Source organism: Trachurus japonicus, chromosome 10 (genome assembly GCF_045865225.1).
Source record: "Trachurus japonicus isolate A0001 chromosome 10, Traja_1.0".
Taxonomy (NCBI): Eukaryota; Metazoa; Chordata; class Actinopteri; order Carangiformes; family Carangidae; genus Trachurus; species Trachurus japonicus.
Genome location: NC_140916.1, coordinates 35,349,427 through 35,366,027, shown reverse-complemented (window position 1 = coordinate 35,366,027; position 16,601 = coordinate 35,349,427). Strand labels below are relative to the sequence as shown.

General features: G+C 45.3%; 1 protein-coding gene across 4 annotated transcripts; it reads left to right on the top strand.

Annotated features, from left to right (window-relative positions):
- Positions 1 to 1,804: 1,804 nt before the first annotated feature.
- On the top strand, positions 1,805 to 13,815 carry pcdh18b (protocadherin 18b). Of its 4 annotated transcripts, none has more exons than XM_085788576.1 (4): positions 1,805 to 4,677; positions 5,115 to 5,203; positions 5,582 to 5,751; positions 12,288 to 13,815. In XM_085788576.1, exons 1-4 carry the CDS (start codon positions 2,173 to 2,175, stop codon positions 13,256 to 13,258), a joined length of 3,735 nt encoding a protein of 1,244 aa, XP_085644702.1. In that variant the 5' UTR covers positions 1,805 to 2,172; the 3' UTR covers positions 13,259 to 13,815. The 4 variants fall into 4 exon arrangements, with proteins under 4 accessions (XP_085644702.1, XP_085644705.1, XP_085644704.1 ...); XM_085788579.1 differs by having other exon boundaries at positions 2,054 to 4,677; positions 5,148 to 5,203; positions 5,582 to 5,697; positions 12,288 to 13,491; XM_085788578.1 differs by having other exon boundaries at positions 2,054 to 4,677; positions 5,582 to 5,697; positions 12,288 to 13,491.
- Positions 13,816 to 16,601: the final 2,786 nt, after the last annotated feature.

Genomic DNA, 16,601 nt, shown 5'->3' with positions numbered 1-16,601 from the left:
TTTAGATCAGTTTATTTTACTGTCACAAATACAAACAGTGGAAATGAATGGCAGCCTTTTCAAATGAGGAAGCTTTTTTTTTTTTTTCCAACCAGTTCTCCAACCTGACCAACAGCATCTCCTAAAAATAGATTTTCCAAACAGTGGTTTTGAAATGTGCAATGATGAGGCTCCGGTCCCTTCTGGCTGGAGGCCAGCAGACACTCACCCACCTGTCACTCTAAGCAGCCCCCCCCCTCCTCCTCCTCCTCCTCCTCCTGAAGCCATGAAGGAAATCATCCTAGCTGTTGAACCCAAACCCGGTCTTTTGCACAGTCTAAATGTGGACTGACTCACCTTCGGAGCCAGTTCTTTTTGCAGCATCTGAAACTGCCACTTTGCCCACAGACGACCTGTTATGGGTGCTTCCTCCTTCTATCACATGAGGAATGTCTCCAACAGAGACATTCACCCACACCTCTGTGATTCATTGGCAAGACATGTCTCCAACTTTAAATCTGAATGGCTCACGGGGTTAGGCAGACAGGTATCACTATGGTGCATTATTGCGCAGGAGGAGCAGAGAGGGAGCGGATATATTTGGGATGAGAGCAATATCATAAACCGGCGGAGAGAAATTTATGGAAATATTAGGATAATCACGTTATGAACTGATGGAAGTGCGCAGCAGTTTTGCTTTTGGGTATCACAGGATAGGGCGGGATATGGTTAGGGAATATTTGCAATAGTCTAGGTGTAAAAAGAAAAGAAAAGTTTGCGCCCTGGGACCGTGATCACCAGTGAGTGAGTGAGTGAGTGATGAGTTTGGCATCTTTATTGTGTTTTTTGATATTGGTACTGCTAAAATTTCCAGAGTTATTAAGCTTTTTATTTTGCTGTCCATCCAAAAAAGCACTGTGAAGCCAAGGCAAAGTGCCGTATCTGCAAAGAGTAACTGTACTCCCTACATTCTATAATTTACTCTGTAATTCCATTGGAGTAAAACCAAGCCAAAGTGCAGTATCTGCCATAAAACAGTCAAACTTAGTCAGAAAGACAAACTACAAAATACATTTAATTCAGTCCACCTTTATCTAATCAATTATAGACTTGGTAGTTATTCATAATTTGATGCGTAAACCTGACAATGAAAAACACAAAAACATGTTTTTCTCAGTTTGGCATTTTTACAGATACTGCACTTTGCCTTTGTAGGACAGAATTGACAATACGTTTTGGTCCATTCAACAGAAAGATGCATCATCATGACCGTGATCACCAGTGAGTGAGTGAATGGTGAGTTTGGCATCTTCTTTATGGTGAGCGTTGCGTCTTTTTACGCACACGCCACAAAAGGACTCGATCTTGGCACACGTTCTGATTTGCAATCCTTAACAATGTAAGTCTGCCGCGGGTCAGTGTGTGAGGCTGGGGTAAGAAAAAAAAGTGGCTGTGGCTGAGCTCAGAATACTTCCTCCTCTGGCCCCCATTGTTGTGACACACTTTTAATGCCGGGTGTGTGTTCTCTGTGTCGGGTATAAGGGAGGGTGTTTTTCCCTCCTTCCCCCCTCCTGTGCTGCGTAAAGGAGCCATTCTAGTGATTTAAGGAGGAGGAGGGGGGTTTGGATGGAAGAGTGTTTTGTGTGAAGAGGAGACGCAGTTTGGGTGCTGGGCGGCATACACACACACACACACACACACCCCTCCTCTTTCTCTCTCTCTCTCCCTCCCTCTCTCTCACTCACTCACTTCCTCTCTCTATCTCTCTCTCACACACGCAGACTGAGTGGGGAGAGAGCTGCGCCTTTTCTTCACCCAGACAAACACTCTCACTCACTCACCGAGGGCGCACGCACGCACAGGCGGCGGTGGATGTATGCTTGGATATATACATATATGCAACAAAAAGAAGAAGAAGAAAAAAGGAGCGCGCCCCGGGTGGACTGTGCGTGAATGCTGTCTGACCGGAGAAGCAGTTTAGTGTAGATATATTTATTTATTTATTTATTCTCTTTTGTGTTTTTTGCGGAGTTTTTTTGCGGATAGTGAGCGGCAGCAGCAGCAGCAGCAGCAGCAGCGGATGACTCAACATGCCAGACTTCTGAGAAGAAACCTGCCCCCCTCCCTCTCTCCCCTCTCCCCGATATTATTTTTGCCTCTGTGGAAGTAATCACCGACCTATGCGCGCAGAAGATGGGGGCAAACATGATCCAAACCAAGGGAAATATTTGCTCCGCGCCTCTGCTCAAACTCCTGCTCCTGGCTGCGCTGGCGCTCTGCGCCACCGGTAAGACTTTGAGATATAAAGTTTACGAGGAGCAGAAAGTGGGCACGGTTATTGCACGGTTACGGGAGGACGTGGCCGGGGTTTTATCCAAACTACCGAGTTCCCTGACCTTTCGGTTCCGCGCTATGCAGCGGGGGAGTACGCCGTTCCTGTCGGTCCGCGAGGAGGACGGGGAGATCAGCATTGGCACCAAAATCGACCGCGAGAAGCTTTGCGAGAAAAACTCCAACTGCTCGATCGAATTCGACGTGGTCACGCTCCCCACGGAGTACCTGCAGCTGTTCCATGTGGAGGTGGAAGTGCTGGACATTAACGACAACTCTCCGCACTTCTCCCGCGCCATTGTCCCCATCGAGATCTCCGAGAGCGCATCCGTGGGGACGCGCGTCCCGCTGGACGGCGCGATGGACGCGGACGTCGGAGAGAACTCTTTGCACACTTATTCCTTAACGCCTAATAACTTCTTCAAGATCGAGGTGAGGACCCGGACCGACGGCGCCAAGTACGCGGAGCTGGTGGTGATGAGGGATTTGGACCGGGAGGTTCAGTCCAGTTATCAGCTCCAGCTCACGGCCTCGGATAACGGCGTGCCCCCCAAGTCTGGTTCCACTCTGCTGAAAATCAGCATTTCTGATTCCAACGACAACAGCCCAGCGTTTGATGAGCAGGCCTATATCATCAATCTGCTGGAAAACTCCCCCCTTGGGACTCTAATCATCGATTTAAACGCCACAGATCCAGACGAGGGCACTAATGGGAAAATAGTCTACTCTTTCAGCAGTCACGTCTCGCCCAAAATCCTGGAAACGTTTAAGATAAACCCAGAAAGTGGACACATTACTCTGATTAAAAAAGTGGACTTTGAAACAACCGCGTCCTACGAGCTGGACGTTCAGGCTCAGGATTTGGGCCCCAACTCCATCCCTGGACTTTGCAAAATCGTGGTGAAGGTGGTCGATGTAAACGACAACAAACCGGAGATAAACATCAACCTGATGACGCCCGGCAAGGAGGAAGTGGCCTACATTTCGGAGGGGGCCCCCGTGGACACCTTCATAGCTCTGGTGCGAGTGGACGACAGCGACGCGGGGCTCAACGGTGAGGTGGTGTGCCGGCTGCACGGCCACGGCCACTTCAGACTCCAGAAGACGCACGAGAAGAACTACATGATCCTCACCAACATCTCGCTGGACCGGGAGAAGAGGTCGGAGTACAGTCTGACGGTCATCGCCGAGGACCGGGGCTCCCCCAGCCTGTCCACCATCAAACACTTCACCGTTCAGGTGCTGGACGAAAATGACAATCCTCCACGTTTCGAGAAGAGCCACTACGAGATCTTCAAATCGGAGAACAACTCCCCGGGAGCCTACCTGATGACGGTGGTGGCCTCAGATCCGGATCTGGGCACCAACGGCCAGGTGACGTACACCGTCATAGACGCCCTGGTCCAAGGGAGCCCCATTTCCACCTACGTCACCATCGACCCGTCCAACGGCGCCATCTACGCCTTGCGCAGCTTCGACCACGAAGACGTCAGCAGGATCGCGTTCACGGTTCAGGCGCGCGACGGCGGTAACCCGGCGCTCTCCGCCAACACCACCGTCCTCCTGACCGTCCTGGACGAGAACGACAACCCGCCCGTCATCCACTCGCCGTCGCTCCAGAACCACACGGCCGAGCTGCCGGTGTGGAAGTACGCGTCGCCGGGCCAGCTCGTCGCCGCGCTCAAAGTCACCGACCGCGACGCCGGCGCCAACGGAGAACTGAGCTGCGCCATCGTGGGAGGCAACGAGGACGGGCTGTTCGTGATGGACGCCCGGCGATGCGAGCTCAGGACCAACGCCAGTCTGGAGCAGGCCCCCCGGGACGTGATGGAGATCAGGGTGGAAGTGCAGGACAGAGGCACCAGCCGTCTGTCCACCGGCGCCGTCCTCAGGCTGTCGCTGCAGGAGAACATGGACATCCTGCCCCCGCTCTACCCCACCGGCTCCAGCCAGGCCTCCATGGATCTCTCCCTCGTCGTCATCATCTCCCTGGGCGCCGTCTGCGCTCTGCTGCTCGTCGTCATGGTGATGTTCGCCACCGCCCGCTGCAGCCGCGAGAAGAAGAAAGACCCCAGGCACAACTACAACTGCAGGGTGGCCGAGAACAGCTACCAGAACCACCCCAAGAAGCCCGCCAGGCAGATCCACAAGGCCGACATCACCCTGGTCCCCACCGTCAACGGGACTCTGCCGGTCCGGGCGCACCCCCGCTCCCCGTCGGCGTCGCCGGCGCCCGAGAGGGGCACCCTGGGGAGCAGGCAGAGCCACCACAGCCGCCAGTCCCTCAACAGCCTGGTCACCATCTCCTCCAATCACGTGCCGGAGAACTTTGCCCTGGAGTTGGCCCACGCCACACCCCCTGTAGAGGTAAGATAGGCTTCATTTACCTTAAACAATGATTACCTACAGTTAATTCCAATGCTAAACATATGACATACAAATACACTTGTGTTATGCAGGTTTTATTTGTCTTATATTTAGTATTTGTTATGAATTTATCCCTCACTCCCACATCCTGTTACCTCCAGCCGTTTATGTCATGTTTTTGTTGACCATCACATTCAGTAGAAATCAAAAAAAGTCATACCAACCCCTTCCACCCTCAACACACACACACACACACACACACACACACACACACACACACACCTACATTATCCCCCACCCACCCCCCACCCTTTACATTGTCTTGTGGTCTTGCTTGTTTGACTCCATTCATTTTCCCCCTCTTCATTTTTTCCTTTTATTTTTGTCCTTTTTATTTCTTTTTTGTCTTTTTTTTTTTGTTTCTCTTGGGATTGTAGCAAGTCTCACAGCTTCTGTCCATGCTCCATCAGGGCCAGTACCAGCCACGACCAAGCTTCAGAGGCAACAAATACACCAGGAGCTACAGGTAATGCGAGTGCAAAAAAAAAGAAAAAATGATGCTTTTGAAAGCCTTTCGTTGTCAGACTTGTCAACGGGAGTAAGTCGAGAAGTACGCGTACCCTTTTGTGACATCACGATGAAACGTTTCCACATGATTTTCTCTGTTGTCTGTGCTGTCATAAAGCCCCCTAACATCCGTATCCTGTAGCTTCCTGCTGTAGAGTCAGACTGTTTGCTCAATAACTGCGCATTTGCATAATTTTATGTAAAACCCCTTCTGCTCTCCGTGCACCTTATTATCCATCTGTAGCACATCATTCCCCTTTACCGTTTGATTATATTATTGTCGATGATGAGCCGTCTATGAGAGATGCATCAAGTCCCCTGTGTGTCTTCCGTGCAGATACGCCCTGAACGAGATGGATAAGTTCAGTCTGAAGGACAGCGGGCGCGGAGACAGCGAGGCCGGGGACAGCGACTACGAGCCCGGCAGGGAGTCACCCATGGACAGGCTCCTCGGTGAGGGCTTTACTGAGATATATGCCCCTGATGGCCAGCACAGACCGCATGCAGGTACACCCCCATCTGACACACCTCACAGCCCCTCCCTTCATTTCCCATCATCCCCTGACTGTGTCCTTACTGGATCTTGAAGGGATAGTTCACCCAAAATTCAAATTTCACTCATTATCTACTCACCCTCATGTGGACTAAGGGCTGGGAGAAGTTTCAGAGTCCTCTGTGCCTTCTCTGAGTTACGGGGGGGGTCCGTGCAGCAGTATTTGTCCATATAATGGTTGTCAATGGATACCAACTTTCTTTGTCCAAAAAGACACACCAAAAAACATCCAAATACCTCCATAGTGCTCGTCTGTAATGTCCCTCTTGTATTGAAATCCCGACATTAGAAATTGTTCTGACGGTCAGTGCAAATCACACAAGATTTGCACTGACACAGGAAGAGCAGTGAACTGAGACACTGGGAACTTCCGCTACAAACAAGCTTAAAAAATGGCCTAAAAATTTTTTCGGGACAATTTCGCATTTCAGGGCTTCAATACAAGAGGGACATTACAGACGAGCAGTATGGAGGTATTTGGATGTTTTTTGGTGTGTCTTTTTGGACGAAGAAAGTTGGTATCCATTGACAACCATTATATGGACAAATACTGCTGCGTGGACCCCCCCGTAACTCAGAGAAGGGACAGAGGACTCTGAAACTTCTCACAGCTCTTAGTTGACATGAGGGTGAGTAGATAATGAGTGAAATTTTAATTTTGGGTGAACTATCCCTTTAATCAGGTGTGCCTGTTTTTATGAGGTAGCATTCACATTATTATTGAGTTAGCTTACCAACACCATGATGGATGTTCATAATCATCATGTAGGTTGAAGAAGGCATGCAGGACACTTTGACAAAGTGATTTAAAAATGATTTTCTATTACTGCTAAATGCTGTTGGCTGATTCATTTTCTGTTGATCATCATTATTGACCAATCAACGATTCAGCTTTAAAAGATTCACAATCAACAAGAGAAGTTTGTGTAATTTATTATGAGAGACATCAACATAACATAATATAAAATAATATAAGAAGGCATAGCATAACTTAGCATAATAAAACAAAACATAACATGATATAAACATTAACCATGGAGGACGATACACACATGCAGTGTCCAAAGTAACTCACTATACAGTACAGTCCACCTTATGGCGAGTTTGCCATTTTGTAGGGCTGTCCAAATGTGTAGTGATAATAATGATACATTAATAGTTTCCCATAATGCATCATGAAAAGCACTGTACAACTTACTTATATCCTCTTGCATTGCTCAAAGATGGAACAAAAAAATAACATTGCAGGGGAAATTATCCAAGTAGCGTCTGAAAGTGTTTTTCCATCTTACCAATCAGCTCCTCTACATTGCACTCTGTGCAGAGTGCTCAGGGAGGAGTGAATGAATGAGTGATTAGACACACCCTTGATTTCACCCAGAGCGAGCCCTACAGAAATTAAAGCTGAGCCACGATAGGAGAAGTGAGGATGTTGTTTCACAGTGCAGTCAGGTTTTAGAGCCAGGCATGTTCAAACTATTCCACAAAGGTTTTTTAGTTCCAACCAAGCAGAATAACACCAGACTGGACTCATTTAATCAACTGATCTGAGTCTTCAGACAGTTGATTGGTCCAAACTGTGTGCTCTTGATTGGTTGGAACCAAAAAGCTGCAGCCACACACGGCCCCTTGTGGAATAGTTTGGACATGCACGTTCAAGGCTGCAGAGAGGGATCACTGCAGGACAAGTGACCATATACTGAAAATATAAGCAAATAAATAAATAAAGGTGATGCAAAACAAATATTATCTTATCACCTTTGGAAAAATAGAAATCAACAGGATGCCTCACAGGAATCCACATCCTATAAAGTCTCCAGCATTTCTGGCATGACGGTTGTGTTCGGCATGGCAAGCTGTCTGCATGTGCATGGGCCTGTTCACACTAGAGCTGCAACATTTAACTGATCAATCGAACAAAAATCGATTATTAAATTGACAACTGAAAAATCGGTTTGCGTAGTTTGTTAGTTTTTTGAAGAAAAAAAGTCCAAATTCTCTTATTTCAGCTTCTTAAATGTGAATATTTCTGGTTTCTTTGTTCCTTTATGACAATGAACTGAATATCTCTTTGGTTTGTGGACAAAACAAGACATTTGAAGACGTCATCTTGTGGTTTGGGAAACACTGATTGACATTTTTCAACATTTTATTGACCAAACTACTAATATATTAATCATTTAAATAATCAAAAGATGAATCGATAATGAAAACGATGGTTGGTTGCAGCACCAGTTCACACGTCACCACTCAGTCTCCCCTCACCATCATGGAGCTCTTCTGATCATCTGATCCTCCATTCTGTGCACTTGTTGAACATTGATTGACTTCCGTAGAGTCTTATGTAGACTCTTCATCAAATATCCGGCAGGGTTTCCCAGTTGGAGGTAGCAGGGGTCACACTCGGTGGCTCCTCTTGTCCGTCGGCCTGTCTCCGCTACCGTCAGACGGGTTTTTGCGAGCTGCCACAGCTGCTTTTATCACATCATCCCTCTCCTCCCAGAGCTCCCGCTTCTTTTCTTTTTTTTTTTTCCAGCCAGCTTCCCACACAGCCATCACCAGACACTGCATTTGAGCTACATCCCAATTAAAGTAGACCCAGACGGGCAGACAATCTCATCACTATCACCTCCCCCTCCCCTCTCCTTTCCTTTATAGCTTTGTGGAGGAGCTGTGCTCGTTAGTCAGTCTTCTTTTTCCCCCCACCTTCAAGCCTTCACTTTCAGCTGTCCAAAATGATGTCCTTGTGCTCCTCTGATAAAAAAAATAGAAAAAAGAGGAGGCATTTAATTGCCATGTGACGAGTAGTTGCTATGGAGTCGGCTCTGAGTTGTGCTCCCTGAAGAGCATAATTACATCTCAAAGCTCACCTTTCTCCCTCTATATGTCCACGCCGCCTCCCGCCCCTGTGTCCACTGCAGCAGAGATGATTTCAAACAGTGTTTAGCCGGTGCCCTGTCATTACCGCTAGATGTGGCAGCAGAGGTTGCACAAAGGGAGAAGGAGGTAGAAAGTCTTTGTGCTTCATCTTGATGCACTGAAGAACACTTTTAAGAAAATACCAACTTTTTTGAAAAAGATAAGAACTTAAGAGCAGCCGCTTTGTTCTCCCACTTTTTTTGAAAAAGAAAGAGTCTTTTTAGACTTTGGAGGGATGCTTTTTCTTCTTGTTGTCTGTTTGCCCTATGAGAGAATGATAAGAAGATTGATTAAGTTTGAAACAAAAGCTGGAGCCATGGTTAATCTTACAAAGATACTAAGGATGTGGCTCCATCACTACATTTTTTATTTTATAATGCAATAATCCTCTAAAAGAAGGTTTTCAGCTCCGAAAAACAAAGTCTGACCCCCCCCCCCCCCATCTGTGATAGCATGGATTGAGATAGTATTGAGATAGCAGTCTAATGCTCCTGTGCATGTTCTGCCTGTCTACATTGGTTTTCTCCAGCTTCCTCCCACAGTCCAAACACACACAAACACACACACTAGGTTAATTGGCAGGTCGGAATTGGTTGTGAGTGTGAGGTTGTTTGTCTCTATGTGGCCCTGTGACTGCTGACCTGACCAGTTTATGCCAGCTGGGACTGGCTCCAGCCTGCACAGATTAGTAGTATAGACACCGTATCGATGGGAGTGGGTGGAAGGGAAAAAGTGCTTGAAAAATCTCAATTAAATAAAATGTTGTGACAGAAAGGAGATTTTTTTTTTGTTAGCTGGGATCCACAGACAGTGATGTACAGATGGTCAGAGCGCTGACAGCAGCTTCTTCATCGTCACCTGAACACCGGCTAAAAATAAGCTGCGTGTCAGGCCTGACCCTGTTCTGATTTTGCATAATGAATGAAGAGTAAACAGTGTTGTCACATACAGGCAGGGGTGTGGGAGGACACGTACTGCACACAGCGGTGACTTTCTAAGGCAGGTAAAAGGAGTGCCGTTGGGTTGCATTATGGGAAGTGTGTTGACCCCCAGGCAGGCAAATCTCAGCTTCTGCTGCTTCCTGTAACAAGTGATCAGGGGGGGAAGTGTTCTGGAGCCTTTGACTGTGGTTTAGATACAACAACCAGTCAGACTGTGTTGCACAAACTGTGGTACAAGGAGATCTGAGTTAATTTAGAGCAAGACTGAAAGCATTCAGCTCCATTTTCCTCAGTAGAAAACGATTTTTGGAATAATTCTACACTCGGATTGTACTTAAGAAAATCAGTGAAGAGTGAAACAATGAAAAGACAAATCCCAGTTGGGGAAGAAAAAAATTACAAACACTAAACCCTCTTTTGGTTACTGAGGTAATGTTGGTCTTAGGCCTGAGTTAAGCTGCTGCTCCATGCCAGAAATAAAAGTAGAAGCTGTTTTATGTTAAAATCCAATAATTTTTTCCACATTAAACACTCAGCAGCAGCTCAGTCATGTATTCCCCAAATAAACCAGCCCGATAATTTATTGGCACATTAATCAGTCAGTAAATGAGTTGAATTGACACTGCAGTCAGTCAGACAGACAGGCTTTCAGTTAATGTTTGCCTGACACATTATTTCTTTCATTTTTGCACACAAATCAGTCGAGTTAAATCTTTCATTTTTTAGTCTTTCATCAGCAGGGCACCCAATCTGCCGCTGCCCCCACGCTGTTTTTCTCCTTCCAGTGCATCCAAATGCACATTTCATCTGCTCTAAGATGTATTATAAATGTTCCTTTCATGTTAATGAGGGGATAATGAAGTCCCTCAATAGCTTGGCTGAAAAGCGCCGCGCTCCTTTAATGAAGGCTTTAAGTTGGCATATTTGATTTGTCTAATTTATTCTTCAGAGATTTCCTATTTGAAGATTTAATATTGAAAAGGGCGACTTGAAAGGGAAAAATGCAGGGCTTTTAGAGGAGGAGTTATTTTGAATGGGTAATAAGCATTGATCGGCCTTGCTGAATTGTCTCTATGTGGTAAATACATTTGAAGGTAGCAGGCAGTGCTCCTGCAGAGAGCCTTTCAGACTAATTAGGGCAGATTTCCACTGTGTTTCCTGAGACAATGCAGCAGAAAACACCTGAGGAGAGGCAGGATGGACGGAAAAAGACTCTGTCAGGAGTCGTCCTCACATCCCTTTGATTGCACTCATGGTTCTATGGTTCGCACTCATGTAGTAGCAGCCACAACATAGTATAAGTCTGCATTTATCTTCTGCTAGATACATTTGATTATTTAGTTGTGTATAATTAAAACCTTTAGCTGCACCAGTTTCTTTTACCTTTCCATTGTCTGGGCTCTGCAATTATTCCAATTTGATTTTCAATTACAATCTATGACGAGACACAATACGAAAACTAGGCAGAGATAAAATGGCTATTGTGCCAATTGTTGTTTCAACAAAATTTGTTTTCTTTTCTCAGTATAATACTGCTTCCAAAATCAGTGAGCGATTGTGTTAAATAATTGCAATCTCAGTATTGATCAAAAATAACCGTGGAGCTGATTTTGACTCTGATTATTGTCTTTGTATTGGCCTCACGACGAGGGTTTGTGGTGTTTGCGCAAACCAGAGTTTGTGTGAGCTGCTGTTTGGAATGAAAGACAAGTTCAGTGATAGAAGACTCAAAGAGAGTAGAGTAGAGTCAATGATGATGTACATAATTAGATTGTTTGTATGGGCATAGTTGATGTCTTTGTTGGCTTTAGTCTTAGTCATAAGACAACCAACCACATGGCAGCACCATTGTTACCAAAGGCTTCTTTTTTCCTCCCTATATGTTTATATTTGATGTTTTTTTTCTATAACTGGCAATGCAGAGTGAAAATCCATAGTCAATCATGTTGGTTCAGTGCTTCTATCCATTCTAGTACATTATCCCCACATTAACAAAGCTTCAAGTCAAAGTTATCACCAGCTTACGAATCTTTGTTACTGCATTACACACACACACACACACACACACATATACACACTCTGAACAATCCAAGGACAACCTCATGTAGAGTTAAAACAATTGGGTGATTAAATTATAATTTGATCAACAGAAAATTATTTGGCAACAGTTTTGATAATTAATGAATTGTTTCTTTAGCCTGTTGGTGCCAAGTTTTCAAATGACAAAAAGTTAATTTCATAGACATAGCCTATTTTGATTCTTTCTTCTTGTTACTGGTTTGACAAGTCTAGGTCAGTTCTGGCTCTTGGAACTTGTGATGTTCAGACTTTTCCGACATAAATTGCAGCCCAAAGTGTAAACACTTTACAATGAGCTGGTGTCAGTAGACTTGTCAAGACCTGATCCCGGTATCGAATGGCCACAGAGAGAGTAAAATAAATGGGCAGTATTTTGATTGAGGTCAAAGAACCTTCTGATCAAAGACATAAAGCAGATTAGGAATCAAGTCAGATACATAATGAATGTTTCTGTTGGTATATAAGGAATTGGGGTTTTATGTGACCATGTGTGCAGCTCACTGTTCCTGATTACTAATGAGTTTTTCTCTTTTTGTGTCTTTTCCATACAGCCATGAGGCTCTGTACGGAGGAGTGTCGTGTCCTTGGTCACTCAGATCAGTGCTGGATGCCCCCGCTGGCCTCCCCCGCCTCGTCCTCCTCCGACTACCGTAGCAACCTCTACATCCCCGGGGAAGAGGCCAGTCAAGCCGCCGACCTCGCACAGGAAAAGACCCCGCAGCCCTGCACCGACGCCGGGACCGCCCGCAACCAGAGCTTCTCCACCTTCGGCAAGGACCTGAGCGGCGAGGACGGCGGAGAAGAGGACGGGGGAGAGGGCGGCGGCGGCGGGAGCGGGGACGGAGACGAAGACCTGTGCGGGACCACGTCACTGCTGTCGGAGATGAGCAGCGTGTTCCAGAGGTTGCTGCCTCAGGGTCTGGACTCGTACGTCCAGGTCAACGAGAACCAGAAGGGGACGAGCAGCCTGAGCGGCGTGGGCGTCCCCATGACGGGCTCTTTAGACCGCCGGAGGGGACACCTGCCGGGCAAGCCCAGTCCCTCCGTCCACCAGCAGGGGGTGGCGGCGTGGGCGGCCAACACCCACTTCCAGAACCCGGGGAGCAGCATCGGGCCGGCCGGCCACCACCACCAGGGGGGCAGCTACCACACCCTGAAGCCCAGCACCAAGCTGGGCTCCCAGACCAGCAGCCACAAGGGGCTTCAGGCCCCCAAGAACAGCCCCCAGAACAGCTGCCACGCCCCCAAATCCCACAGCAGCCCGCTGCTCACGGCGCTGGTCAGCCCCACTCTGATGCAGCCGGCACCGGCCCCCGTCGCGGTACCGGTCCCGCTCCCGGGGCCCTCCTCCAAGTGGCTTCCCGCCATGGAGGAGATCCCGGAGAACTACGAGGAGGACGACTTTGAGTCGGTGCTCAGCCACTTGCAGGGCAAACGCAGCGACAGCCGGCACGAACTGGTGGACGCCAGCGAACTGGTGGCCGAGATCAACAAACTCTTACAGGATGTCCGGCAGAGCTAGACTTCCCCTTTATTTTTTATTCCCCTATATTTATTCACCACCCACTTCCTTTTACTTTCACAATAAAAGCGAGGAACTGTGGGTGGCAAAAGGACAAAGAAGTAAGCCCGAAATGAGAAACAAAGACAAAAAACTGCAATTGCAATTGTCGTTAAAGTTGCATTTCTAATGTAATAATTGTGTTTTGTGAATGCTAATTATCCAAAAAAAAATGTTTGTAATTGTTGGTTTGGTACACAATGTACACTATGTGACGGTATTTATCTTTGTATTTTAAAAATACATTTGTATACTTATATTTATAAAAAAAAGTGTATATAAACTTAATCAGAAGTCTATTTTTATATTTTGAATGCATGTTGAGTAAAGAAGCATTGAATCAAGACTTTGACATGCGATTGACATTCTACGTATTTAAATTGTCTTTTGTATTGTGATTTTTTTAAATTTTATTTGTCACTACGATATGTATACATGAATATATTAATGGACACTTGTCTTTGTGATCTGTTGTGGGGAGGGGGAGGGTACACAAATAAAATAATACACAAACATTATTCAGTGTATGGCTCATATTGTTGATGAGTTTTGCTGTGATTTCTTTACTCCGGTGTCATTATATTGAAAATTGTGAGTGTTGGATGATGTAAGGGAATAAAACATGGATTAAGACAGTAAGGTACAAAAGGCATATTTGATTTGTGAATAAAAACACAACATAAAAAACAATAAGACAAAAACAATACAGTTCAACAACATGCATTTTCTGTTGACTGATGGTCCCTCATGTCACACACAAACCTTTGCTGTATGAGTTGAAACAATGTGTGCGTCTGTTTGCTTGCTGGGCAGGGGGAGAATTCATTAATGTTCTTATTCAGTACATTTAGTCAGTTAACTGGTCGATCAGGATGGATGAACAACAATTTATCAGTGCTTATGAATGTGTTCTGGCTCTGGGCCCTCATGTAGTTGAACTGATTTCTCTTAGATCTTTGTAAACTGAGTATACACAAAAGAAGATATAGTATATGTATAATATGACACCTGATTGAAAATCATCCAGTCAGTATCATAGACTGATGTTCACTGTAAAGTCCAGAAGAACCCTGCACCCTTCATCCTCATCTCCACATAAGCATTTTCTTTTTTTTGTCAATGTTTGAAATCTGCAATACCCTCCTGCTCATATGTGAAATGCTGAACAGCTCGATGCAAACCAGGGTTTCTGTCTCTGGCTGTGCAGTCTGTCGGCAATCTGACTCACAAAAAGGATCAAACTTGGATCCGTTGGTTGCTGATGGGAAAAATCTGGTGTGGAAGCAGATGGAAATAGCTGCTGTGAAGAGGCATGGAGAGCTGGTGAGAGTTTCATGGGGAGGTTTGGATTAGATGGAGACAGAGTAAGATAATGGGTGACACCTAGAGGTTGGCCGTGCATGCTGTAAAACCAGTGACTGGCCCAGCTCCCAACCACCACATAACCACTGCAGCACCGAGCCCTGACATGGAGCCGCAGACAGCAGACACACGGCCACACAGAGCCCCCTGGAGGACAAATCACCGCACTGCAGCTTGATGAATGGACAGGACTGTACTGTTCAACCCAGCCAACAAAACAAACTAGAAGAAAAAGAAGTTAAAGTTAAATTAGCAGTCAAAGTTAACTGGAGTCCTGCACAATTACCCAAGTGTCCTTGTTATTTAGCACTTATTTTTAAAAATTCCTCCTTTCGTTTTTTTGTGATCAACTGTTTTATTCGATTTCCCCATAATTACAGATAACCAGATGAGGCAGGATCAGTCAACAACACAGACAAGCATTCACTTAAAGTGGTACCACGCGTCCGTCCAGAGCATGCAGGTGGTGCAAGAGGCACAATTCATAATCAGTAATTCTCCTAAATCCAGATAAATAAATAAAAAAAATATTTACTGATCACTTCCAGATTATGGATATGAACCAATTTAGATGCCGACCCCCCCAAACCCACGCATCATCCCCCCAAAATAAATAATAATAATAATAATAATAATAATAATAATAATAATAATAATAATAATAATAATAATAAACAAATTAGACAATACAGGTTTTAGCTTTTGCCTGTGAACATGAAATAAGTGTCTTGAAGAGTTTTACAGTTGTTTATATTAACCAACAATCAAATGGCAAGTACAATCCTTTCCCCTTCTATTTCATACCTGCAAAATATTATTACTTTTATTATCAAACCCATCGTACAGTTTGTGCACTCTGGACTTTCTATCTACCTCTGTCCCCAGAACTCGTACTGAGTTTGGGAAGAGGGCGTACTCTGCTCCCTCTGGCTGGAACAATCTCCAAAAAACACAAAAACTACAGGCATTTATCACCATTACTGATTTTAAAACCAGACTTAACTGCTTTTTAATGGCAAATTCTGGATGTTTTACTGTATAGTATTTTAGCATTACTGGATTAGTGTTCTTTTAGTGTGTATCGTTGTGCATTGTTCTGTTCTATCTTGTTTGATTCAAAATAATCTCTCTTCCCTCAGGATCCCCTGGTATAGTCTTCTCTTCCACCACGCAGCTCTCTTCCTCCTTCTCTTCCCCCTACACCCCCGCCAGACTGTAGGACATAGTCCTCTGGACGTCATTTGTTTTTTTCTCTCTTTTCTCTCACTCTCATGTCTGTCCCTTCTTCTTTGTGTGTATATCTTGTTTGCTGCCTTCTTGGCCAGGCCTTGCTTGGAAAAGAGATTTTTTTTTTTTTTTAATTTTATCTCAAGCAATCTGCCTGGTAAAATAGAGGTAAGATAATCTTACAATGTGAACAGTATTCAGAGGTAAAAAAAAACAACAAAAGAAAACAGATGCCAATGGGTTGGCTAAGGAGTCCTGCTTCACTAGTGAAAGTATCCAAAACAGGTGCTCATTGGATCCAAGGTCACATCATAAAATCTAAATGAATGGTTAGACTTGTCTTCATACCCAAGAAATTACCAAGGCACACTATTTTGTACGTTAAAAAGCCTTGAATTCACTGGCTTAACGCTTATGCACAGACTTTATCTGTTGAAAACTGAGGACAAGTCTCTAACCATTCTTTTTGATCTCAGTATTTAGAGGAACTCTGATATTGTCCAGACAACTCTATCTTCTACTCAGAGTGGAGTTCACTTCCTGATAAAAAAAAGATAACCCTCGTTCTAACATGCACTTGTTTATCAGTTAGTCAGCCTGATGCCAGTTCAACATACGCTCTCAGCCATGACTGCAGTCACACCGTCAGAGCTGGAACATGTCCTTATCACTTCCAGTGCAGCACAAGGCACAATTAAATACCAAATTAAAAGCT